This window comes from Sprattus sprattus, assembly GCF_963457725.1.
Source record: "Sprattus sprattus genome assembly, chromosome: 16".
Taxonomy (NCBI): domain Eukaryota; kingdom Metazoa; phylum Chordata; class Actinopteri; order Clupeiformes; family Clupeidae; genus Sprattus; species Sprattus sprattus.
The window spans coordinates 6,698,807-6,726,631 of NC_137914.1; the positions used below are offsets into that span (position 1 = coordinate 6,698,807).

A 27,825-nucleotide genomic window follows, 5' to 3' on the forward strand; every position below is an offset into this window, starting at 1 on the left:
GCCACACTACCATAACATAACAGGACATAACATAACAAGTACTCCACATGATATAACATAACATAACTTAACAATAAGTACTAAACATAAGATATACCTGTGAAAGACAAAATAGTAGACCTAATAGATAAACAATAAATATACAATATAGTTACTAAACATAAATACACATACTAAACAGATACGCATACCTACATGAGCTATACCTCTCGATAAATTGGAAAGATCACCACAAAAAAAGATCTATTGGAAAGATCACCACAGTGATTACCCATTGGAACACTGCAGTTTGTTTATAATGTGTTATAGAATGTTTGTTTAAAATATTTATAATGATTTTTGGTCAACAGAGAACTCCAGGAAATTAAAGGTACAGGGGGTGAATCTGTGGCTCCTGAGGTAAAGACCGACCTGCCATCTGGTCTCCTTGGGCTGGAAATTCCAGAAGAAGTTAAGACCGCCCTTCAGGTATAACAATAAATGTTATTTGTGAAGATTTCTGGCTCTCATACCTGTATGTAGCTTTTAACATATAGGCATAATAATTGAATTGTCTTGAGACGGATGATGCCTTTGCATTGTATTCCCTTTGTCATTTAGTTTTCTCGCCTTCTACATTAATTAGGCCTCAGGTCTGTTGCCGGAGACTGGACAGGCTCCGGGAATGAAACCACCCTCATGGGATTCTGGATATGGCCCACCACCACAAGAAGGTGGTTTCCACCCGCAACCTCCACCATCAACAAAGCCCATAATGGGAAAGACTGTTGACTATGGACATGGGCATGGTAAAGATTTGTATTTAACATGACATGACCTTTCCATATAGGCAGTAACATGTAGTTCAACAAGTACTTTCTATAACTTTTGTTTCCTGGAAGTAAAAACAGGTGTTTACATGCTGGTGGTGTGCTAATGTGCCACTTTATAAAATATTTTCGAAAGAATACACTTTATTTTTTAACTTCCATATACCTGACTTTGCATTTCAGATACTGGGTCGACTGTGGAGCGCATGTCTTATGGTGAAAGGATCCTCCTGAGGCCTGACCCTGTCTCTGAGAGGACCTATGAAAAGGGTAGGCCCAGTTAAAAACGGACTTTACTATCAGTCATATGAACATCCTGTTTCTTCGAACTTTATTTAGTATGCTTTACAAACGGGTGTTATTAACAGTTATGTTGAACTATTAAAGAATATGTAAAAAATGTTGCTTGTTACTGAAGAGATGGCAATGTGGCTTTCATCAGAACCGCTCGGCCCAAGAGATCCGTATGGCCGAGATCCGTACTTCGACCGGCGGAACGATCCGTATATGGGGCGCCGGGAGTGGAGCAGAGAGCGGGAGAGGGACCCCTACAGGGACAGGCCGGGCTTGGACCACGATAGAGAACGATTTGATCGGGAGCGCTTCCCCAGAGACGACCGGTATGTGTTTTGTGTTGGTTTGTGTGTGTGTGCGCGCGCTCGTGTGTGTGTCTGTGTTGGTGATTAAAAAAGGCTACAACTACTGTAATCCTGGAAGCCTGAGCTTGCCCATAAATATTCATGATTCTGTCACTTGACATGTATGTTTGTTTGTTTGTTTGTTTGTTTGTCCCAGACCACCACCAGGGCCCCCAGGTCGCCCCGGCTACCGAGATCGGGAGCCTGACCAAAGGGACAGAGAGGGGCGCAGCAGCCGGGACCGAGAGCCTTATGGTCGGCCACCTTACGACCGGCCGCCGTACGATCGAGGACCGGAGCGGTTTGAGCACGGCCCCCCAGGCCGCCCAGGCTATGGAAGTAAGATCAACTGACTAACTAACTACTACCTTTACCTAAATTACCCTAATTTGCCAGATAGCTTAAAGGTGCTTCCAGCGTTTTCTGTTGTGAATAAAATGAATTTAATTAAATCTTTTAAGACCGACATGAATGGTATATATCTGAAGGATAATTGTTGGCCACGCTTCCTATGTTCTGTGCATGGTGATGCTTTGTTTGAAATGTTTCATGCATTTGTTGATTATTTAGGGGCAAGCAAATACATTAAAGGGGCAGAAACAGAGGAACATGTTGTGGAAAGGGCACAGTAATATTGGGGAACACTGTTTATTTATCATGCCTTCAGAGCTAAGTCCAAAAGCAGTTTTATTTTCAACAAAATTGTAGCTGTGTGTGTAACACTTTGATCTGTTTCCAGGCGACCGAAGGAGCTACCCTGATGAAAGACCTTCTGGGCCGCCTGCCACCATGGCGCCTGCTCCCGGCCCTCCCCCTCGGGCTGAGAAAAAACCTGACACTAAGATCGTGGACGACCTCCTCAAGCCACCCGGCCGAGCGAGCCGCCCAGACAGGGTGACCATCTTTTAAAATTTTACGCACGCACACACGCGCACACACGCGCACACACGCACACGCGCACACACGCACACACGCACACACGCACACACGCACACACGCACACACACACACACACACACACACACACACACACACACACACACTAACAAACCCATACTCACACCAGAAGGCCTGAAATGTTAATGTTTCCATTGTTACTCACATCCTGTTCTTTTCTCTTATAGATCGTCATTATAATGCGTGGCCTTTCAGGAAGTGGTAAAAGCCACGTAGCAAAGCTGATTCGAGTGAGTGGTTGTCCTTTGAATTCATTCTCAGTTTGTGACATATATCGTAACGGTGGCAATTATCGGACGGCGTGTGTTATCGGCAAATGTTCGTGTTGTCGTGTTAATCCATTATTAAACTGAGCATATTGATCGTTAATCCGTTATTTAACTTAGCATTTTGATTGTTTAACAGAATGGTCAATGTTTGACACTGTCCGATAACTGACATAGCCACGCTATGTATGTAGGACATGTGCCTACACAGTCATGATCAAATCTGCAATCAGGCAATAATGCCCTGATGCTAATTATTACCCGGATATCTAATAGTCAAAAGGTGAAAAGGCTTGTATATTATTTTAATTTTACAGCTTAAGAACTCTATGGTTGTGATTGTTTACGACTGTTGATGATTCTCCATAGGATAAGGAAGCGGAGTGTGGTGGAGCTCTATGGTTGTGATTGTGTATGACTGTTGATAATTCTCCATAGGATAAGGAAGTGGAGTGTGGTGGAGCTCCTCCCAGGGTCCTTGGTCTGGATGACTACTTCATGACGGAGGTGGAGAAAGTCGAGAAGGACCCCGAAAGTGGCAAAAATGTCAAACGCAGGGTCTGTCTATCTCAACCTGTCACCATATTCAGATTTAAGTGTTAACTTGTGCCGATCTGACACCAAGCTGATACCATCTTCCTCAATCGTCACTTGCTGTTCTCGCTTGTTTTTTTTTTTTTTTTTTTTTTTTTAAAGCTTGTGGTTTGTGGTCTGATCACATATTCGTTGTTTTTCCACCAGGTGTTAGAATATGAATACGAGCCAGAGATGGAGGACACTTATCGCAGCAGTATGCTGAAGACCTTCAAGAAAACGCTCGACGATGGCTTTTTCCCTTTCATAATCATCGACGCCACCAACGACAGAGTCAAATACTTCGATCAGTTCTGGAGTGCAGCCAAGACTAAAGGTTTTGAGGTGAGTTGGCTTTTTCTGGATTTATAAGGAGGTGTGCTGGTACTCCTATTCCCCCTTCCCATCTCCACCCGGCCGACCTCAAGCAGATGGGTCCCCCCTTATGTGCCATGGTTCTGCTTAAGGTTTCTTCCTGCCTAACAGGGAGTTTTTTCTTGCCCCTGTTGCCATTGTGCTTGCACTAAGGGGTTTCAGGCTCTGGGCTCTGTTAAGCGCCGAGAGGCAATTGTATTGTTATGGCGCTATAAAAATAAAATGTAATTGAATTTTATTCTTAAAAGCGTGCGTTCGCCCTGTTTTCTTGTAGGTATACGTGGCTGAAATTACTGCAGACAACCAGACATGTGCGAAGAGAAACATCCATGGGCGGAAGATGAAGGACCTCTCAAAGGTGTTTATTTTTCTTATTATTTCTAAAGATTTGCTTTTTGCCTTTATTCAGATAGGACAGTGAAGGTTTGCAGGCGCGTCACACCCGTGGGGGATGTGGGTGTTTTAACACCCACACTTTTCCCGGTGAGAGGGTTCAACACCCACACTTTTTCTGCAGTTTTTCCACAGTTTTGCACACTCAAGTGTCACACATTGAGCGTGAGAGTCACTCATTTTGGTCTTAAATCACGCACTCCCGCCACACATCGTATTTCTCACGCTGAAAAACAAACTCGGGAATCAAGCACGTCTTCCCGAATCCGGTGCCACTTATCAGCCAATCCCAAAAAACAAATGGGCTAAACAATAGCCAATCAGAAAAAGTGTATCTGTTGTATCTGGGTAAGATTTTAACCAGCAACCAATGAAAAATAAAGCATCCTGGCATTGCGCGCGACTGATCTTCTGAAAATTTCGTTCACCTGAGGAAACCACTGGAGCTCTAAGCATCTGTCTTCTACAAGGAGTAAGTCGTCTCCTGTTTTAATGTTACGACAAATTCACAATGGTTTGATACAAGCAATGACAACTTGACTGCAGTTGGATAATGTTCCAAGATAATTAGCATCAGTTTGTAATGAGTGTTTGTAGCCAACACAGTTTTAGGCGACAGCCTGCCTTTTCAGTAGCCTATAGCTTTGACTCCGAACTTCGTTAATAGGCTATAATAAATTCGATTAGGCCTATTAAAAATATATATAGCCTATAATTCGAACGAATATTAGGCAGACCTTAATATTCAATTATTATTATTTTGAAAATGTGTTTGCTTGAGCATTACATTCAGATTTCGAGGCTTCTTCACGCCTGGTGAAGTTGTGAATCGCGAACTCATTAGGCATACTAGCATGTTATAAATATCCTGGCCATGGATGTATTAATCATAGCATCTGTCTTTCAATGATGTCAGTATCACTCATTTAAATGGGATGCTTTTTATATCTTGTATGTTATACATGTTGTACACCTGTCATTGTATCCATCGTTTCTATTGTTAACAAGAATGGGAGCATTCAGAGAATGCAAACCTCCGCCTTGTGAACTTGACCTTTGACCTTGACATCTGAAAATCTAATCAATTATTGCCATTATATTAACCAATCTCCCCACAAAGTTTGATGGAAATCGGTCCATGCGTTTCTGCGTAATCCTGCTGACAAACAAACAGACAAACAAACAAACATACAGGGGCGAAAACACAACCTCCTTGGCGGAGGTAATAAACAAATCACATCCATCCCCCTCACTTTTGAAAAGCTTGCTACGCCCCTGAAGGTTTGGACAGGAAATTAGATGGAGAGAGGAGGTGGGGAGTGGGATCGGAAAATTACAGAGGGTCGGAATGGAACCCGTGTCCTCGTGGGCGTTTAAGACCACTGTATATGGTCCGGGCTTGCACCACAGTGCCCCCCTCGAAGGTGTTAATTAAATATATCAAATTGCATCAGTCTTGGAAAAGTAAAAGGTAGAGGCATTTTCAATCCCGTTTTCACTGGAAATTCTGAGTTGAAAGATATGATTTAACGCTACACTATTTCAAAAGAAATTTACAAATATGTACTCCTTCACTTGTGTTACACATAAGAGCCGACTGACTACAGCCCAACTGAAACAGTATCATTTTACATTCTCCTCAGATGGCCGGGAGCTGGGAGCCCACACCTCGTCACATGGTTCGGCTAGACATCCGCTCCCTGCTGCAGGATGCAGCGATTGAAGAGGTACTTGGACAATGTTTTGGACCCAAAACAAACTTTCAAAAGGCCCCTGTAAAAATATTTGAAAGTTAATTCATGTTTTTTCCATTTCACACAAACATGTTTTAACACACTGATCCAATACCACACATCAGTTGTTGTTTGTTGTAAACTGGCGAAATAATTTAGAGACTTGCAGTCTGTTCTTGCGTTTCTCTCAAAACTCTGAATGGGTTGTATCGCTTTTTGTCAAACTGCAGCATCATCTTGGTTGACCAAATCCAAGCTTTTTTTTTTTTTTTTCCAGTTTTGACATTTTCTGTGGATATTAATAATGTTGTCTCCAAGGTTGAAATGGAAGACTTTGACCCTTCCAAAGAAGAGCTGAAGAAGAAGGAGGTGAAGGTGAAGAAAGAGGAGGAAGAGGAAGCCGACCGGGTAGGGCTCCGTCACTTCCGATCATCCCTATCAGTCCACGTGGTAATTGTGCTTATGTCATTGCATTTCCGTTCATGTCTCCCTCCGCCATTGCAGTGTGACCGAGACTGAGTAGTCGGCAGCGGGACACCATGTGATGTGTGTCACTACGCTGCCAGTCTGGCACATCTAATAATGGATTCGTTCAAAACAAAAAGCTCATTGAGTTCAAATCAAACTGTGAGAGAGGCTGGTGTAGTTTAAAAGACAAACAATAACCGTAAACAACTTTGCATGCAGTGTCCAGCGAACATTCCTCATGTCAGAATCAGAGTCATTACTTACATAAGTCATAAAATCAAATAAGTAAATGGCATCATGCCTTGGAATAAAAGGGAGTTCCGGAACTTTAAAATAAATTTGAGAGAATACATGAATTCCATGAAATAACTGTTCACCAAAATAGTTGACTAAAATAGGTTGAATTGCAGGCATCCTTTAAGTGCTGTTAAACTTGTACTTTGCTTAAACCCGCACCGCACTTTCGTGTGCGTCACGTGTTGTTGTCATACTGTTGTCATTTTGCCATCCTTCATAATAATACTGCAAACTGAAAACAAAAACAAATCTACCAGGTGATATGTTTTATCTGCCAGACATGGCTCTTTTCTTGCAGATAATTGATATACAGTCCTTTACTCTCCACTTTCATGTACAAATCAATTTCAACAAAGACTCAAAAAAATATGACCTATGGTAATCAACAGAGCATCTGGCAAGTTTGCGCTGAAATGCACCTTGGTGGGTTCAGCAGCAAAGAAAAAACAAAAAACACATTTCCCAGGGCAAGTGTGAGGCAAGCACGCAAAAGGCATTTATGAATCCATACGTCACAGCACTACGTCTCTTGTTCAACTGAGGACCTTCCCTGCCGTGATCACTACAAGTGACTGACGTCTGTTAGTGGGTCTGAAGGACCTTGGCATAAGCACTCAATGGTGTCTGAATATTCATATGAGCAAATGAGAAGTATTTGGTTGACTTCATTGAAAGTGAACCTGGCCCCCTGATATGCCCTAGCATGGGTTTCAACATCATAGATCATGCAAAGATTGGAAATGAAATGGTTGGTTTACAGTGAAGGGAAATGTATGCCACAGTTGGAGGGAAAAAAGACAGATGCTGTTAGGTAAACTGGTGTAAGTTGTGTGTGATTCTGCTGGTATTGTTATCAATATGGTAAGTTCAACCTGTAAAGTGTTGCATGTTATTTAGCAGAATCACTACTGAATTGGATTCCTGCCTATTTCGGTTCATTACTATCTTCAGCTGTGCCAGTTATTTAGACTAGAACATTATTGTTTATCTGAACAAGCTCTTCCTACCATTTCTTATGGCAATTTCTGTTGTTTGCACAAGTTGCATGTCAGTTAGATCTGTGTAGGACACGATTGAGGCCTGATTTGTGAGTGTGTTGTTGAAGGTAGTGAATCATCCATCCACTTTTTTCTATTAGAAGCAGCAATTAATATCTGGTGGTTTTTGGCTAAAAATCACCATTAAAAAAAACGAAATGGCCTGAGTTGGGCTTAATTGCACAAGTGTTCGATAAATTGGCATAGACGGAAGGTATTCAGGATAAATGTTAATCCATATTATTAATCCAGTGTTAATCCATAATACCTATTAAGATGCAGCACCAAGTAGGCTACACTCTCTTTTTGGTCCTTCATTTGGGTAGTCTGAATACATTTAATTGAATATAATATGGTTGGTTTTCTATAATTCAGCTTAATTATGCGCAAATTACAGTGGGAGAAGTGAGAGAGAATTCAATTAAATTCTATTCAATTCAATTTTATTTATATAGCGCCAAAACAATAAAATTGTCTTAGTGGGGTCACTTAGGGTTAGGGTTAGTTAATCAGGAAGAAACCTAAAGAAGAACCACTGCACATAAGCGTAAAGGGTTAGGGTTAGGGTTAGTAAGCGTAAAGGGCCGAGGGGGTGTGGGAAGGGACAGGGATGGAGACCTACTGAAACAAGCCCTTCATTGGTAAGCATTCTATCCCAAATCTTTGGTGAACTCAGTAGGGAATTTTTTGCCTGTGCACTTTACAGAAAAAATAACCAAAATATTGCTGTCAATTTGAAATTTGTTTTACTGTGTGTTTTAATCCTCCATCTTATCCGTAAGTACTGTATTGAATTTATCCAGAATTTCTCACATGTATTATTTTTGGTCAGACATCTAGGACCTTGTTCTTGTAAGTCTGTCCCACAGGCACTTGTTTTGCACTGTTGTTCACCTTTTGCTCACCAACAGCAGTGACAAAATGATTGTCTTTGGTTCGCCTTGTGAAACTGGCTCCAGCATGGCTCAAGTGATGTCTAATTGAGTTGGTTAGTTTGCACCAGAGGAAATGGACTAAAACCACTTTTTGCAAGTGGTTTGTGTCCAGTTGAGTGTGCATTTGAGTGTGATTTGTGCTGTTCTCACATACCCAAAGAACAGTAATGCCAAAAGGTAACCTCCATGTGTGAGTTTGCTCTTCGGTGTCTGCTACACTGAATTAGTCTTAATATTTAGCAATGATAAATTCTTCTCCATGAACCTTTGATCCATCATTCGTTAGGTCTACTAATGTTTTCAACTTTTTACACAAAAACATTTATTGAATATTCTAGAGTTTCAGCCACTTGACACAACAGAGATTTTTGTATATCTGGTTATTGTCCAAGTTGCTGAAATGTTTAAACTGAGCTAAGCATGGGAATTAGTGCTGTCAAAATCAGCGTGTACACTTTTTGTGATAAATTTGAACATTAACATTAACACACTTAATGCAGCTGCCTACGTTTTGTTATTTTTTCTGTTCTACGCCTGACGCAGAGCTTAGTTGAATAAACTAGTTTATTGGAAAAATTAAACTTACAACCAACCCAACGGGCTGCATACCACGCTCTAACTACCGACTAGCTGACCTGGATACAGGCTTTAGTATCTGCCTCCCCAAAAGACAATCTCTCTCAATTTTGAAAAACTCGTCAATTGTCCCAGTATGTTCGATAGATCAATGGGCCATGTTCCCCGCATTTGTTAATCCACCAGTGTACTCCAGACTAGCAGTTGCACTTAGGATCCACATTGCTCCACACAGCCCCATAACACGACTTGTTGGCTGCAGAACTCTTCCTAAACATTGACATTATATGTACCAAGACCCCTGTGCTGTGCTGTGTATCATTTCATCACCATTGCTAGATGTCTTGGGTTGGGTCGTATGAGTGATGCAGTTTTGTTTTTCACTTTGTCTGTGTTTGCATTTCTAAACAAACGATACAGGAACACACTTTTTATTATGTTCTGCATGGCATGATAGAAAAATATTTTTAAAAGGATAAATAAAGGCAGTTAATTTTAAAACGGCAACAAAAAGCCGAGCAAACTGAACTGGCCCAAATATTTGAGAAGTTACAAAATATTTGTTTCACCATACTCTTATGGGATACATGTCCTGTAAGGTGTTGGTGTTGTGTCCTTCACACAGAGACTGCCCCAGTTTGACGTCAATGCACCTGTCATGTCAAACAGGAGTGTTAAAAAATGCTGTCAATTTTACTTGATCATAACTAGATAAAGCAGCTCAAACTCTCTTATAACTTATAAATTCAGAAAACCTCAAAACAGTTCTATGAAATGCTGATACATAATTCGATTCTGACTGTTACCTTGTGTTAGAGGTAAAATAGTTTTGTCATTATAACATAACTATTATCTAGTTATTATCTAATCATTTTTTTAGTACATTTGGGGAAATGTATCAGCACCACCCTTGTATTTCCCCTGATCTGTTAATCCACCAGCAGTTCTGTATAAGATCCACATTGCTTCAAAGCGCCATAACATGACTTTCCTTATTCCTTAATAGAACATGATGCGAGATGGATTACTACCATAAAATAATCTGTAAATCTCAGTTTAACATTCTCATTGTCATACTAAGTTAATATACTCATTGTCATACTCAGTAATGAGTTGAGTACCGTAGTGTAGCTTCCAGAAGCTTTTACTTCAGAAAGCTCTGCTTCAAATACAGAGTTTTGATTTCTCCCACAATTAATGATTTATGAGCTGGTAAGTAACTGTGGATTTGCACAATTGTACTAACAAAACTGTTTGCCCAACTGTTTTTTAGGGATGGGCATGTCCTAGCAAAACTAGACGTGATTCACTGACTGACATGGCACATGACGTGATGCATTGAATAAAACATACGTAGACCTAGGAAATGCAGTGCAAATTTAGCAATGTGCTTACACACACGCACACACACACACACACACACACACACACACACACACACACAAACAGGCTTGCACATGTTGTCTTTGTGTGTGGGTCCAGATTTCAATCACTGACCTCACGGATTTCAGTCATGTCAATTACAAACACACAGACACACACGCACACACACACACACACACACACTCACAGAGACTCACACTCACAGAGACTCACACTCACAGAGACTCACACTCACAGAGACACACACTCACACTCACACACACTCACACTCACACTCACACACACACACACACACACTCACAGAGACACACACTCACAGAGACACACACTCACAGAGACTCACACTCACAGAGACTCACACTCACAGAGACTCACACTCACAGAGACTCACACTCAAAGAGACACACACTCACACACACTCACACTCACACACACACACACTCACACACACACACACTCACACACACACTCACAGACACACACACTCACAGACACACACACTCACAGACACACACACTCACAGAGACACACACTCACAGAGACACACACTCACAAAGACACACACTCACAGAGACACACACTCACAGAGACACACACTCACAGAGACACACACTCACAGAGACACACACTCACAGAGACACACACTCACAGAGACACACACTCACAGAGACACACACTCACAGAGACACACACTCACAGAGACACACACTCACAGAGACACACACTCACAGAGACACACACTCACAGAGACACACACTCACAGAGACACACACTCACAGAGACACACACTCACAGAGACACACACAGACACACACACACACACACACACACAGACACACACAGACACACACACACTCACAGACACACACACACTCACAGACACACACACACTCACAGACACACACACACTCACAGAGACACACACAGACACACACTCACTCACACACACACACACACACACAGACCCATTCATGCTTTACCTGGCAGAGTGCACTGCACTTTGTTTTTGGTTTTTGAATGAGTTCAACACAGAACATTTTGACTGCTGTAGTGGTCTTTGGCTTTGCATGTTTCTTCTGTTTGTACAGTAGGCTATCATCTAATCTCTCTGAACCACATATGTTTATCTGCGCCTGGTAGTAAAGTGGTCTTCTTCTGTTGTTTTGGTTGGCATACAGCTTTAGGTGCGTTACCACCACCTTCTGGTGGTAGTTATGCCTTACTAGTAGGTGCCGAAAAAATCAAGGGAAAATAAACTAAAATACAGTATCTAGTAAAAAACTATTCCAAACTCAAACTATTCGACTTTATCATTTAATGACTATCCGAATATTCGAAAAATCATCAACCCATCCCTACTATAGTTAATTTAATTTTGAATAATTACAGCACTGTACTTCCACCTAGAGACCAGTTTGAACACTTTTAAAATGCTGATGTATGAAAGTTGGTGCTGAAGATGATTTTAAAGAGAGGGGTTGAGAATGTTTCCCTTTCTTTTCGTTTCACCTTGTAGGACAGTATTTTGGTTTGTGAAGAAGTTTGGTTTGTGCTAATGTGCTAAATAAACAGCACAATCAATTAATGCATAGACCTTAAAATGTTCCAATTTAGTTGCACTTCAAAAGTGTTTGCCTGATGTGTTTTCAACCAAGTACACACTGATCACTCGGTACTGCCGAGTTTTTGAAATGTATTATGATCCGACACATTTATTAATTTGTCAAACTTTTGTCCATTTCTGATGTTAACAGCAATTTCACCTGGTTAGAAATGTTGTCAGTTTCTTCTCCTTAATCCAGAGAACCTTACTGTAACCCTTGCTGAACTCTCAGTGTGGTAATTTGTATCCTGTTGGCATATAATCCTTATGTTTCATCACACTATACAGGACTAGTGTGTGTTTGCTTGTCGTATTGACCAATCGGATACCTTTTCATCAGATGATGTCATAATGATGCTTTAATTCCAGTTTTTTAATAGGACGAGTAGGAAAGGTTGTACTCTGGGACATATTGTTCGATGTTGCTGATGCTTCTTTGTATGTTCGATTCATTAAGAACCACGTCAACACAATCTTAAAGGCACCCAGTGCAACTTTATGTAAACATTCAATGAAAAATAAACATTCAATTTCTAGTCTTTTTTGCACGTAGTAAGTTTCAATAACTCCATACCATTACATATCGACATTCAAGGAGCAAAGATGAGACGTCGTTGTGTGGTGAGAACTGATAGAAAATCGTAAACAACAACAATCGCCGGTGGGGAGAAGCCATTTTTCCATTGACTGGAACCTGCTTTATTTATTGTAGGTTACCAAAAAATAAAGAAAATGGCGGCGATTGTTGTTGTTATCGATTTTCTATCAGTTCTCACCACACAACGACGTCTCATCTTTGCTGCTTGAATGTCGGTATGTAATGGTATGGAGTTATTGAAACTTACTACGTGTAAAAAAGACTAGAAATTGAATGTTTATTTTTAAGCCTCGAAAGTTGCACTGGGTGCCTTTAAGAGGAGCCTGCTTTTCTAACAAGCTCTGTACAACTTGATGATGTTAAGAAACTGTCCAATGTTGATATCCTGTTTTATTTAAATTCTATTTAGCCCAAGTCCTCATCCTGCAGAGACCCGTTGGTCTCTGTTGCATGCTAAAGTGAGATGGACTTGTCCAATGAAAGTGAACTGTCTGCATTGACGCCAATTCTGATGGTTATAACTAACTGACTAACTTACTAAGTCTTCTCTGTTTTTAAGCCTTGTGAATACTCCAAACTCCTCTTCTTCTTTTCAAGAAGTCCGTTTCGAACCCTCCACCATTTCCACCCACCTTCTCTCTCCCTTTCCATCATTTCTTGTTGCCTTTTCATTACCAGCTCCCTCACTTCTTCTGTTTTCCCTGTAAACCTTTCCATCTGGAGGATTAACCATTGGAGTTTCTCTCTGTATAATATAGGGGTACATTCCAAAAAGCAAATGGGAGATGGACACTTCTGAAGCAAAGCTCGGTAGGTGTTTACCACTGTTTCTATTCTGGCACGTGTAGTCTGTCTGTCTGTCTCTCACTATGTACGTACGCACACACACACACACACACAATCACACACTATTTCTGCCTTTTGTATCTCTACACCCCTCGACTAATTGAAGGTTGATTTCTTGAAGGCTCTTTGGCAATACTTCACCATTGTCAGAAATGATATGTGCAACAGTCTATGAGAACTTGATGCAGATATATATTCCAAATCTTGTTCCCTTGTGGTAATCTGTTTTGGCATTCCCCTTTAAGTAGCTTGCAACCTGGGGTGTTTCTAGGCTGCACAGAGTAAAGCTTTATATACCTGTTGCCATAGAGATGGGAATGTTTTCAATTGTACACCAGAAATTAACTTTAAACAATTGTTAGAATTATTCAGATGCCCATTGATTCTGAACGTTCTCTCAATTGCCTTTCACCACAGATATGTATATCATTCTGTATGTACTTCAGTAGAATGTTTTTGTAACTATGTTTTAAAATCTTGATTAGTCACTTTTGAGACAATGGAAGTGAACAATTAATTTCAAGTCCGTAGAGTCACTGTTTTTACAAACCCTTCCAAGATCCAGAGGGAAACGTTAGTAATCATTGGAAACCCATTTGAACATAGCTGCTTGAGTTGTCAAGCCCTGTCTTTGGCATGGGTGTGCTAGCACAGGAAGCTGGCGCAGGAAGTAGCAGGCGATGACGTTGGCAGCGCTCTTTTTCCAGACAAGCTGGATGGCCTGGTGGGTGGGAGCAAACGGAAGCGCGAATCTGACGTAGCGGGCATGGAGGACTTCCTCCAGCTGCCAGACGACTACGCCACCAGGATGTCCGAGCCGGGAAAGAAGAGGGTAAATATGCTCACACTGGCTGCTGTTTGTTTTACATAGACTCACTAGTATCACAGTTATTTCACGCCTCTTAAACTTTCACTTTTACTGTTGTGATTTAACCAATGTTTTAGCCATCGTCTTCCCTTGGTGAATGCCAAGTTTATGTGTCATGTGTTGCTTCACTGTTGTTCTCCATGATCTGACTGTCAATACTGATGTAGCCCATTGGTTTTTATGGGAAACCCCCTGAGCAAACAGAAAATAGTCTCATTCTTAGTGTCTTGTTTCCTTTAAACATAGTAAAAAATAGTCATATTCTTGGTGTCTTGTTTCTCTTTCATCACGCCACTGGTTTGGGTTTGGTCTTAGGTGCGATGGGCTGACCTGGAGGAGAAGAAGGACGCGGACCGAAAGCGCGCTATTGGCTTTGTAGTGGGTCAGACCGACTGGGAGAAAATCACAGATGAAAGTGGCCAGTTAGCCCAGCGAGCTCTTAATCGCACAAAGTATTTCTGAGAAGAACATTTTGTTAGTCTTGCACACCTTTGCCACACAGGTAATTTATCCGTTTTGTCGTATTTCTAAGTGACTGTTCTTTGTTTAGGTGTCATTAATGTATGGATATATAGATTTATTATCTATGATTACTCAGCTGCAGTTATAGGAGTTATTACATTACAGAATCTAGATGTTTAGTCTTCGATCTTCTGGCTGTTAAATTGTTTAAACATATATTATGTTGTTGCTTGGTTTCAGTGGAGTTTCTCTCTCTTTCTCTTTCAGATAGCCAGTCCATGAGTCGGCAGATGGAGCAAGTAATGGTCTCCACCTTCGTGTTACTGTTATTTAATGTATTGCTGTAAGAGAGAAGATGAGATGTCTTCGGCAGCCACTTGGAGAGCATGAAACGAAAACAGCGTTAGTTGTGTTCTGTCTCTTTGGTGTTTCTCATGAATGCTCACAGTGACTTACCTTCTGAGTCACACTAAGTCTTCACGCTGCTTATAGCTGCAGTGTCTTTTTTATACCTTGTATGTCTTTCCAGCAGAATTCATGCTTTGTTTTAGTTGTTTAGATATGAATAAATGAAACCCTTAAAAAGCTAATGTGAAATGCCGCAGACCTTGTCTTTTAGTTTTTCCTTTAAAAAAAAAATGAAATTTGATTTTTGTTTAAAATGTTTGGCCTCTGTGTGATTACTGAGACAACTACGGGGAATATATTAAAAGAAATAAGTTCTATATTGTTTTGTATAACTTTTTTGAGTCAGTAATGTTGCCTTAGACCAGTGGTTCCCAAAGTGTGGGGCGTGGCTTGAGGGTTGAAAAAAAAAAAACGGAACAAAAACTCAACAATCAACTGCTTGTTAAATTAAGGCAGTGCTTTAAGAGCATAGTAGCCTGCCACTTACCTATCTGGTGATGAGATTATAGCCTACTTTGTACTTATTTAATATGCTCAGGGTCTCTCGTTTTGCTTAAAACTCAGAACCATAGCCTGATTATTAATACAGCAGACATGCACCTGAGCAAACCAACCAAACAAACCATACAATCAGATTGGATCAGTTTAAATTGAGCTCTGATCAAAGAACACTAAAACGGAAAATTTCAAATGTAAAAATAGTTTATTTATGAATTTGTCAAACTTTTGTCCATTTTTGATTGTAAACAGCAATTTCACCTGAAATGTTGTCAGTTTCTTCTCCTTCATCCAGAGAACCTTACTGAACTCTCTCAAAAAAAAAAAGGTGAGCCTGCGGTGAAAAGTTTGGGAACCACTGCCTTACACTGATGTGCCGCCAATACTTTGTCTGAAAGGACACAAACTCCAGTGTCCAGTATAGCAGACTTGTGTGAAAGGACACCAACTCCAGTGTCCTCCTGTATAGCAGATTTGCTGAAGTACCGTGACTTCTGCTGAGCAAAAGCTGCATCCCTACAAAAGCTACAACAGTAGCTCTTTTATGATCATTTTATATTTGCTGCCCATACATTGCACAATAAGTTAGTCTGTGCACCAGTAGCTAGTTAGGTATTCATAGAGAAATGTGCTCTCCTGTGAGCTTGGCATTTCACAAAGCTGCACTGAAGGAAATGTGACACATTTGACACAATTTTGTGTTTGCAGTAAAGCAATGTTGATAATTGTTAAACTGCGTAGTTGTTGAAATTATGTTTACTGAATGATTTGCTTTTCTACCACATGATTAACCTGATATGCAGAATAATGAAGGAGCCTTCGTAGTTTTGATCCGGCATTTAGAATTTCTTCATCTAAATCAGCAATTCAAATTTTAATGCAAGCAAATGTTTAAGAACAAAGTACAGGTTTAACTAAGTCTTTTAATACTATGGAATAGCAAAGGAAGATATTCTCAATAAGTAGCTTAATGTTGTGCACAGATATTGAATAAAAACTGATTTGTCATAACACACTGGCCTGTTGGAGACCTAGTACCATACCAGACCTAGGATCATAGTCCTGTTTTTCCTTGTGAATATCTGTAGATACAGACTCACTGTTTGACACTGTATGATGTTCAGTTAGCAGATTTCCTGTAAACCAACTGACATGGTGAATACGGAATTACTTTTAGTAAGACTCAAGACCATGATGCTTAGAACATTTGACACTCGGAACCATTATCAATTTTTAGCATTTTGAAGGTAAGTAAACCAGTTGTCCACTGTATTCCGCTTGAATCTAATCAGTTCATACCAGTAGTTTGTTTATTATTAATAACAGCACTTGAGAACACATTGTGCCATACTTTTTGTACGCCTCAGTGAGATTGAGTTGTTCTCAGCATTAGGGGAAAGGAAGTCAGGTAAGACGTTTAAAACTAGGAACATTACTTTGACAGCATAAGTAATAGATTATACATAGATAAAGATTATTCTCCAACCATATCATGACCTGAGTCCCACATTGCATGGCTCTTTACCTGTGTTGATTCATTCAAATAGTTTGCATCAGCAAAGTGAATCATTTGACTGACTGCATGTATTTGAAGTTCTGGTGTTCAGTACCTTGCTTGTCTCCTGACTGCATTACCTCTATGTGAACAAAGGAGATTTAAATGCTGCTGGAACATCACTGTCTAATTTACAGATGACCTTGTATATTGCTTTCTTCCAAGAAGGATCCAAGTCTCTGGCCAGGGAGATAGCAGTGTAGAACTCTCTCAGTGTTATTTCAACAACTGCAAGAAATCTGTCTGGGACCTGAAGTAAAAACACACATTAAAAATGAAATCTTATTAATGGCACTGTAAAAACACTTGTGGCCAGCTGACCGGCCTTAAGTTTGTTTTTGTTTTTTACCTACTATATATTGTCATTTGAAAAGGTAAGTGTGTTGCACTTTGGGGAGGGGGGGGGACAGTATTGCTAGATATCTTATGCATACCTCCCTTGTTTAACTCATTGATTAATTACTAAGAAATATCCGGTAATAAATGTGTTCCTCTTCAATGTTTTGTGATGAGAAACTGGGGGTCAATTCCATGTTAAAAAATTGGGTATTGGAAAAAAAGTAAAGATTGATAAACATCTCTGTGTTCAGTTTTTTTGATCGTTTCATTACAGAGACTCCGAGCTGTTTGAAATCCCCAACTTTGTGCACGCTCAGGGTGCTGCATAGGGCTATACGTTAATCCATCAAAAAAAAATATGCTTCCAAATTGTGCCTGAAAAAATGGAATACTGTACAGACCAGAAACTTGTAGTTGTCTTCAGTTATTTTGAGACGGTAAATCATTTGTGAACTGTAGCCGAAAAGATGTGACTCACGCATGTTTTCAGGCTTTAAATAATAAATGAATAGACAGACTTTCTATGGTCAAAGCGCATACAGACATAAATGACAGGAATCTTCTGTGTGTGTGAGAGTGTGTGTGTGTCCTCTCAAAGTAAATCAGTAAATGTTTCAAAGATCAATGCATGTTTCACCATACAAACCATGGTCATAAAAACAATTTTAATGTGTGTTCATATTTCTTATTCAGTACACACAGTTCATAATGTCTGACATCAATGATGCATGTAATTGCAATTCATAGAATCAGTTCTGTGTAGAATCTTTCTAATGACGATTCTTTTATTTTGAGCCATTTGTATTATAAGTCATGAATTCTTTCTGTCTCAGTCAATCATCATGCCGTGATGGTAGACTGTTTTGCCATTATCGTTATTTAAGACGACACAATATGTGGGTTAGTAAAGACCTGTAGCACAAAGGCCAGATTTGCCCGATTACTATACTAAGGGAAATCAGTCAACTACTCCCCCCACCAGGTCTAGAACACATAAACCATATTAAGTAAGATTTTTTTGAATTTACTGTGTGTTATAAGCTTTCGGGAATATTCGGCCCAATTTACTAACAACAATCGTGTCAACAAAATGCAGATGCCAAATCTGTTTTGCAAATATTTCTGTCCACAACCAAGTAAAATGACTCCAGTAGAAGGCATTCAAATAATCACGGTGGGCCGTTTTGAATGCACTATCTATGGACTGCATGTAACACTGGTTTGTTCCTAATGCCTGTGTATCTGCGAAAATATCTCAAAATTATTTACAGCTTAGATCCTAAGGCATTACTGTTAGCTCAATGAACAATGTTTCTGTATTGTGTGTGTGTGTGCAGAAGTCAGCTTTGTATATTTGTATTTAGGAATCAAAGAATTATTAGTGCATCATTCACAAAGTCAATCAACAATTCAATACAAGTTCAACCATGAATATGACTTGGCTTCTCAGTTTTGCTTGTCTTATTTTGGAAGAGTGGAATTGTCCTGGAACCTCTACACATCACAGCATTTTTATGATGCAAATTATAGGTGGTTGTCAAACTAAATGTAATATTTCTGACAGTTCTAATCTTTCTAATCAACCAATTAAACCAAACTAAATTAAAACCTAACACATTTTAAATCCTCCTGTGAGCGTCCTAAGAGAATGAGGCATAAAACCATAGTGTTCTCATATTCAAATTAGCCCTGAGCCGGTCATGAATCAATATAAATCACCTTTAAAAAATGTTCTGAGACTTGCCTCATTACTGCAAAAAGACAACAACACCCCAATATCTAAAAGCCATTAAAAAAGTTGTCTGCCCCTTTCTGCTCCACTTCCCACTGACACTGCATGTTGAAAAAGTGTAAGCCACACCTCTCTTATATACCAAGTTATTAAGTTTGAGTTTAGCAGATGTACACTTTCGACTGTTCCAGTGACCTTTTAATTGTTGGGACCAAAATAATCATTTGCATGTGTGTGAGCAAGCGTGGTCGTTGAAACCGCTAGTAAATCCTTGTTAAAATGGCACTTCTAACATGCATTTGTGTTTACAGTTCACAGCTCCTGTATAAGGCCATTCCTCCCTGTACATATTTCTTATATTTCTCAGACCATTGTGTTGTATTGTTTGGTGCTGTGTTGTATATTTTGTGTAAGTACAATGAGAGCCTCTTAACCCGGAGTCAGATTCCTTGTTTGTGCCAACTTACTTGGCCAATAAACGTGATTCTGATTCTGATGTGGCCTACCTGGAAGTCATTGGCTTTGTTGTAATGTGTGTTCAGTGCCCTGAAGAGCTCCGAGTCCCGGTCTACTGTGATGTCTCTCGTGAGGGCCACCCCATCCACCGCGGCCTGCCGCGCAAACTTCTCCATCTGAATGTAGAAGAACTCTCTGAAGTTGCTGAACCACTTGATCAGCTGGGATGTGATGCACCTGGTGAACTGAGGAGACCATGGAAAAATGAATGGTGAGTTTGATTTTTGTTTATTCTCAACTGTTCTGAAAAGATAAAAGTATGTGGTTTTGTTGGGCTTCAGGGGGCACTAAGTCCAGTTTTGATCCAGTATAATGTTTACTGAAAAAAATGATTTGGGAAACTACTTTGAAAAAATACTAGTTCATTTAAAATTAATTAACATCATTATGCGCTTTTGAGTTGCATGAAGACTATTTTTTTTACATGTTTATATCATGTGTATTTTTAATGTTCTATCTGACATATTTAAAATGCTAATTTTACTTGGAGACGAATAGAAATGAAATAAAACATTTTAAAACCATTCACCCGAGTCTTGTCCCCTTTTTATTATTATTTTTTTGTTATATTATTTTTTCAAATTATAATTTGTACTGAATCTGTAGTCACTCTGTAGCTCTTTGGACAAACATACAGTATCTGAGATCCTCACCAGGATGGAAACCTGGAATCTCTTCTTACCTTTACATCAGGAAAGAAGATCTTCAGCACATTAGAGCTTGGGTAACGTGTGTAGAAGAACATTAGCTTCGCCTTTTTCAGATGCCCGGGGGTCAATCCTTCCTGAATGTGTCACTGTTAAGGATTTTGAAAACAGGCAGGTTTGCCCACCTATACAGTGCATGAACCATGTGCTGACAATGAGCACTGCGAGTGCGAGCAGGCTACATCCTATAGAAATAATTTGGATTTTTAAAGCCACACAATTTAATTTATAATGCTTGCACTAATGACGATTAACATAATTGGAACAGTTATGAAACCGTATAAATGATTTCGCATTTTTTGATTGTGTGGCTTTGATTTTAAACTTTGTTATTGGTAGGGGTCAGTTAGTTTACCATGAAATGCTTTTACTATAATGAGTTGATTATATGCACGTGGAATTGGCCTGAATTAAATATGTGGCCGAAATAATCAAAATAACCAGTAATACTGCAAACTGTAAGTCAAGCAGAGGTACCTAGAATACCCCCTCCCTCCCTCACACACACACACACACACTCACTCACTCACTCTCTCTGATACCTCATAAAATTAAACGGGAGGCCCTTTTTGAATGTTCATGGTAACATTTTGTCAAAGGATATGTTAAGAGGCAAAAATGAGCTGCTGTCCACTATGCCTTGGTTCTCCCTTTTGATGTGAGGGAGGCAGAGGTTGTCAAAGGCCAAGTGACTCAGAGCCACCAGTTGCGCTTGTTGGCTCATACAATTGGACATGGCCTTTGAAGTAACCTTGATTGGCTCCCAGGAATGTGACATTGTGTCCACTGAAGACTGACTTGCGTTGTATCGACACGGAAGGCTGCCCAGCACACTAGGGGAGCTGTCTTGGAATCGCCGTAGCACCTCTTGGTCCGTGAGTGCATTGTTTTGTTTTGATGGAGAGGGGGGATTGTTAATTTCCGAAAAACTTGTACTAATATGAGCAGCTGTGTTGGTACTGTCCAAGTATGATGGTTTGTGAAGGACCAGTGACAAAGCCTCTGCCTGAACGTTTGGCGGCGGAGGCTCTGTTATCGCAGAGCACAAGCTGAACTTGGGTACGGTTCCCTCTTTTGGTTTCATATTTTCCTCTAAAGAAGGATGCCCAGACTCAGCAGGATCCTGTGGCGATGTCTTGAATAAAGAGTGGGACATTTTCTTGAAAACCAAATCAACGCTCATGTTCACTGCTCTGGACAGCTCGAACTTCAGAAGGTCCAGCAGTTCTGTGTCAGTGTCCTGGCCTGTGTTACTGCTCCGTGTCTGGTGAAAATTCCTGTTTCTTTCCCACTCGCTGCTCAAACAATGCCGAAAGTCACCTCTGGAATTATTAACGACAGGAGTGTCTGGTGTTTGCAACGTATGTGCGGTATTACGTGCTTCATCTTCACGCTTTGTCAATCCTGTCAGTGCCATCTCTCTTGGACTCTCCTCTTCAGAGTTCTTGAGGTCGTAAACCTGGGTCATTTGATCCTTCTGATGTTTTGCGTGCAGCACATACGGATGCTCTGGGCTCTCCCTGGTCTTGTAATCCTCTCTACAGGAGGTTTCGCCTCTGCTCTGGCTGTAATCCAACAGTGGCAATGTCCCTTTGCTGCCATTCCATGCATTAGTGCTTGCATGGTGACTGGCTGCTTTTTCATCTCTGAAATGCATTGGAGGAGATCCAGCCATGCGCTGGAGAATGTTCTCCACCCTGGCCCGTTTGGCCTGATGGTTTTCCAGGCAGGACCGGTCCCAATTGGGACTAAATAGGCTGGTCGGGACCTGTGGACTCCTACTGTCTTCACTTAAAGTGCTGGTCTGGCACTCTGAATAGCAAAAGTTGTTTAGGGAGGTGGCAGAGTCAAATTGTTCGGGGAAGTTCTGATGATGTGCCCTCTTCCTCTCTTTGTTTTTTCTTAAGAGGAGAGAGATGATAGATTCGGTGGTCCTTGCAGTCAGAGAGGGGTCATACATGTGAGGGTTGCTCTGTTCACTACAGTTAGGGTAAGCGTTTCTTGAAGTATGCATGCTCTGATCGGATGAGCAGTAACTCATGTCAAAAGTTTTTTAAATGGCGTTGGGCTGATTACCAGATAAGATGAATAAAATTAACCCTGGAAAAGATTAGAGGGGAAAAGGATTTTCCTCCAGAGATGCACATTATTTCCCTTATCATTCTGAAGATATTCACTTACAAATTATAATAAAGAGCTGAAAGTATACATGAGGGTTTTTTTCCTACCCTTTGGACATTTTCTGATACGTATTGTATGGTAATCAACAAGAAAAATATACAGAAATAGTAGGCCCAATAAAGAGTTTTTATTTTAGGCTATGAAATAAAGGCTTACCCTATTAGGCTATGAAATAACTATTTAATTTAGCCAGTCTAAGAGATAGCCTTCATTATTCTGAGTGAAACCAGTAACATGCCTACATTATTTCACTGTTCTCCATAATTAAACGTACTTTTTACTCTAGGCTATACAAACAATAAACAGACAAAAACATTATAGAAAGCTATAATGAAGTCATATCCGGACACGATCAGAAGGTGCATTAAATCAAACGTTTACAGGTGGAAGCATGAAGCAGCTGTAGGTCTTACCAGTCCTGGTGGCGAGATGAGCGCGCTTGAATCCGCTACGTGGATAGACACCCTGCGATGAGCCGGGTCACTGTGCTGGAGAAGTAGTCTTGTCACTGACACAGCATTAAGTAATAGCCATCGTAAATGAGATGCAAGGGGGTAGAGCCAACAATTTTGGCAAACAAAGAACATGCTGTGGGTGTTATGGAGAGAGAGGCATGACATTCTTTGCCTAGGTATTATGCGTAATTAAGTGAAATCAGTAAAAAAAAAAAAAAAAAAATGTGCATGTTTTCATTATAGTATTTATAACACAATTGGATTTTTCGTTTGTAGCCAGCGATTATGATTTATCTTTTGTGCATCTTAATGGGAATTGAATTAAAAGGCTATTCTTAATTTATTAAGATCTGCTCAAAATCACTTTTTTTTTAGACGTTTTTGCAGCCTTTTGTGAACCAAATAACCTTTATGTAGGCTACGTGAAGCAGCAATTCCGCTTAAAGATGTTTAGTCGAGGCCTGGTTGAATAGTCCAAGTGCTCAAGTGCAAGGAAACAGGTGGTCGTAGGCCAGGCTATTGAGTTGAAAAATAAGCATTAGGCCTACTTGCAGTAACATCACCTCCCAGTCGTACAATAACCTGCCCAAAGCTACAGAGGCCATTTAGGGATATTTCTCCGCCTTGGTCTTAGCTTGTCTAAATTTAGCCATCGATGGCTGAGAAGTGGGGGTAGCCTATAGGCCTAAGAACGTTTGCCCTAGAACAACGTTCAAATGTAGGTGGACCTATTCTATGTCAACTAGATGAATGTCCTTAATGACGCCTTCCCTCCCCTACGGAAATCTATGGGTCTTAAGATTTACCATAATATATTTTATTAAAGTCGCCTAAACGTGGTGTAGCCTAACTTTTTATCCGGTAAATACTCTTCACTACAGAGAACTGAGATGTTCTGAAATTGATGTGAAAGGAAATAAACCCATAGGTAAACTCAGCAGTCTAGTTGAGAATACAAGCCAATAATTTACTTGTCCAACATCAAAAGGCGAGATACTTTTGAGAATGCCACATATTGAGCCTGTTAGTTGGAGAAAGAGCAGTGGTCTACAAGGAAGTCTATAGAAGTAACATCAACAGCTGTCACATTACTATTGTTTACATCTGGTTGTTCATTTAGTAATGCATTAATAGCATTTATTATTAGTGCAACGTCTATGACTTTTACCATATTTACTTGAAAAGTTGGTACCATCTCAGGTAGCTATGAGTCATTAACCCGGAAGAGTCTGCTTTCACTTCACTTCCCCTTGTGTTGTTACTGGCTTCACTGTCCGAGGTCAGTTGACAGCCTGTCATCGCAGCCAACATGCTGTCCCGTTCACGATGTTTGTCGCGGACATTTGGACGTTCTGTTTCTGTGTTGTCACAGGTATGTTTTTGACATTTGTATTGTAAGTGTTTTATGTATTAACTTGTACATTTATGACAAATTCCCTTTTTAAGGGCCTTGACGAGGCCTGAGTAAAACCCAAGGACAGAGGGACACCGAGACAACCGGTTAGCCAGTTACCAAGTTAGCTAACATAGCAACTAACGTTAACCTTGTCAATTTTGGTCTATTAGTTAGAGATAGCATGCTATACATAGAAGTATAAGTAGAGTGACAATTCATGTAACGGTATTTTGTCTCGCTAACAAAGCATAGATAATCCACCTCACATCTCCTAAAAGCCAAGATACCAAACCACACCTCCGAGACGCCCCAGATATAAGCTAGCTAACGGAGGCTAACAGGCCAGATAGCTGGCAATGGCTTTTATTTGAGTTGCCATGCACAATAGCTAGTTGGCTTACTAGCTAGCAGGCATGGAAGCGTAACTTATGTCTTGGTTATAACTCCACTTGGGTAAATGGGAGTTGAAGTCACATTTTTGTGTTCCTGTGAGGTCAAATGTACTTGAAACATAGCATGTCAAGCTATAGGTTAGCTTGCCGATATTAGCTGTCGCACCTTCATAAATCTTCGTTGTACGTTAACCATTTGCTGTTAAGGCAGGGTCAGTCAAGATACATACCCACATGCAGAACAATAAACACAATTACAATGTCACACTAACATCTCAGATCCTACAGGACGAATTACAATTACACCTAGTGTGGCCTTGTACATAGTTAGATAGCTAACCCATGAAGGTGCACTAGAAGAGTTGTTCAGTTTAGTCTGGGGACTTTGCAGTGTCCAAGTTCAGTGTAGTGAATGCAGTAAAACTCCCCATGTTCTCATTTGCTACACGTTTACCACCTAGTACATCATTTTGGTTCCGCCATGCTAGATCCTTAACATCGATGATCAAACTACTGAAGTAAAAGATGGGCATTTTATTAGCTGTTGGTGTCTTTGATACTCACTTTTGTTCTTGAGCAGTGAAGGAATACAGCCTGTTCACACGTTCAATTTCGCTCTTCTTTTCAGAGTAATAAGGGGCTTGGACAACGGACGTTGTCGGGTGAGAATGCATTCTATTTTAATACGGAATAAATGTGCCTGAGAATGAGATCGGTTGACACTAATGTTTGATGACCATTCTCTTACGTGTTAATGTTGTGTGACCATAGATTAGCGAGTGAGGGTGTGCATCGTGTAAAGGAGTCGGAAGTTTCTACATTGTTTTAGATGAGTGTTGTGTTTTACTAGTAGCCTAAAATAGCCAATGGGCTCTTAATGTTACACACTATACCTGACCTCTGTTCTTATGTCAGTCATGCAGGCACTTACGTTTAAAAGAAGAGTAAGCTGTATACTTCACCATAGGTTGTCATCTCTTAATAGGGCCCCCATGACCTTGACTGTACTGCAGCTTAGATAAGGATATACTGTTTTATTTTGTATATCGTATGACTTCATGCTACTGGAGGATATACATGGCTTCCCTTTAAACAAAATGTATTAATTTTCTGTTAAAGGACTCTCTTCAGGCACTCAGATTGTTTACAAGAACAGTCAAACGTAAGTCTGCTGACTCGAAGTCATTGATGGTGTCTTCCTTATGTTATTTAAAGACTGGCATTTGACACCTTGCACTCTCACATACTGATTATGTGTTTGAACGCTTTTCAGATGCGATCCCAAGCCGGTCTCCAGTGTCTCCCACGTCAGATACTTCAGGACTTCCACATGCTACAGTAAGTGTTTCTCTATGCTGTGTGTAAGCGTGCTGCGTTGTGCTCAATGACTACTGGGGCATGTTGTTTGATCTGTCCGTCTGTTTGCAGAGAACGAAGTCATCACGGTTAACACACCCCCCTTTGCAGAGTCTGTCACAGAGGGAGATGTCAGGTGGGAAAAAGGTGAGTGACCTCCTCAGATGAGAATGGCGTCAGGCCCCTATGCATGTCATTTTTTGGGCAGTCAAAGTGATCATCAATCAAATGTTTAAGCTAAAATGTCGTTTTTTTAGTTTAAAATGTAAATGGCTGTAGAACAACCAAAGTTGCATCATTCTAAAACAATAATAAATGTAAATTATTGTTGTGGAAGATTGTTTTTCTCCTGTGCATATGTTTCATTCTTCCTCATGTCAATAAAAGCCCACATAATTTTGATGAAACACTGCTTTTTCTGCACCCAGAGTTAAATCATGGCAGTACATCCAGAAAATAATCATTGCTCTTTATCTAATCTAATCTAACCTAACCACTAATAGTTAACTATTTTGTCCTCCACAGCTGTTGGTGATACCGTGGTCGAAGATGAGGTGGTGTGCGAGATTGAGACTGATAAGGTACGAGTCTTTCCTCTGTACTGCCCTGAGATGTTATTGACTCTTGACTTTCTTGTCTATTTGAGTGATCACTGATCGGGAAAGGCGCTGTGTACTCAATTGATTAACCCTCTGGGGAATAATATACCTGTGGAGGGATATGTAGTTTTTTGATCTTGTTGTCACTATGCTTTTAAAACTCTGCGAGTTTTTGTCCTAGAGTCATAAAAAGAACAACCCCCCAACCCCCGAAACTGTTAACTACAAGATGTATTCAAGTGTTGAAAACTTGAAAGCAAGATTTTAGCCAGGCCTTTTGTTGATAGTCTTGTCTGCTATGTAGTGCAAAGTGTTGTCTGCTGTCTTGTCTGTGTGAAATTGAAAGAGATTGCCTCTATTGGTCAGTGTTGGGATCCTCTCAGCTTGGCTGCTGCTGCTGACTGTAGTAATAAAAGGGTGTTGTGATGGGGTGGGGTACAGACCTCTTTGCAGGTGCCCTCCCCTGCGGCTGGCGTGATTGAGGAGCTTCTGATCCCAGATGGTGGAAGAGTGGAGGGTGGACAAGCCCTGTTCAAACTCAGGAAAGGAGGTATGCTTGAAGCAGTCACACACGCACACAATCATGGTGCATTGTGGGACTTCAACGGTGCCCTCAAACTATACAGGGACAGTATAGAATGAAATCAAAAAAGAAGTCAAGAAAGAAAGCTTGTAATATTTAGTATTTTGGGCTCAATGCCCCAAGTACGGCCCTGCATTTCATTTTTAGTTGTCTTGTTTATAAGGGAATAATTGACCTTCCCCATAAGCTTTTGAGCTTTCGGCTTTGTTCCATTGTCGACATTGAAATAGCCATGTCAGATTTGCAGTATTCGAAATAACCTAAAAAATACATTTTTTTTTGTGCCTTATT

General features: G+C 40.4%; 1 protein-coding gene across 1 annotated transcript in view; it reads left to right on the forward strand.

The window, feature by feature from the left end:
- Positions 1-27,825, forward strand: part of ylpm1 (YLP motif containing 1) — a 39,356-nt gene that overhangs the window by 6,780 nt on the left and 4,751 nt on the right. The window contains exons 6-28 of the mRNA XM_080854484.1: positions 351-468; positions 626-788; positions 993-1,079; positions 1,252-1,429; positions 1,605-1,786; positions 2,187-2,341; positions 2,572-2,634; positions 3,109-3,228; positions 3,412-3,588; positions 3,893-3,976; positions 5,655-5,738; positions 6,063-6,152; positions 13,400-13,451; positions 14,195-14,319; positions 14,671-14,807; positions 17,892-17,922; positions 24,500-24,580; positions 25,625-25,658; positions 26,116-26,158; positions 26,270-26,334; positions 26,425-26,499; positions 26,878-26,933; positions 27,393-27,501. Coding sequence (XP_080710610.1) covers positions 351-468; positions 626-788; positions 993-1,079; positions 1,252-1,429; positions 1,605-1,786; positions 2,187-2,341; positions 2,572-2,634; positions 3,109-3,228; positions 3,412-3,588; positions 3,893-3,976; positions 5,655-5,738; positions 6,063-6,152; positions 13,400-13,451; positions 14,195-14,319; positions 14,671-14,807; positions 17,892-17,922; positions 24,500-24,580; positions 25,625-25,658; positions 26,116-26,158; positions 26,270-26,334; positions 26,425-26,499; positions 26,878-26,933; positions 27,393-27,501 — 2,309 coding nt within the window. The remainder of the gene's footprint in view (positions 1-350; positions 469-625; positions 789-992; positions 1,080-1,251; positions 1,430-1,604; positions 1,787-2,186; positions 2,342-2,571; positions 2,635-3,108; positions 3,229-3,411; positions 3,589-3,892; positions 3,977-5,654; positions 5,739-6,062; positions 6,153-13,399; positions 13,452-14,194; positions 14,320-14,670; positions 14,808-17,891; positions 17,923-24,499; positions 24,581-25,624; positions 25,659-26,115; positions 26,159-26,269; positions 26,335-26,424; positions 26,500-26,877; positions 26,934-27,392; positions 27,502-27,825) is intronic.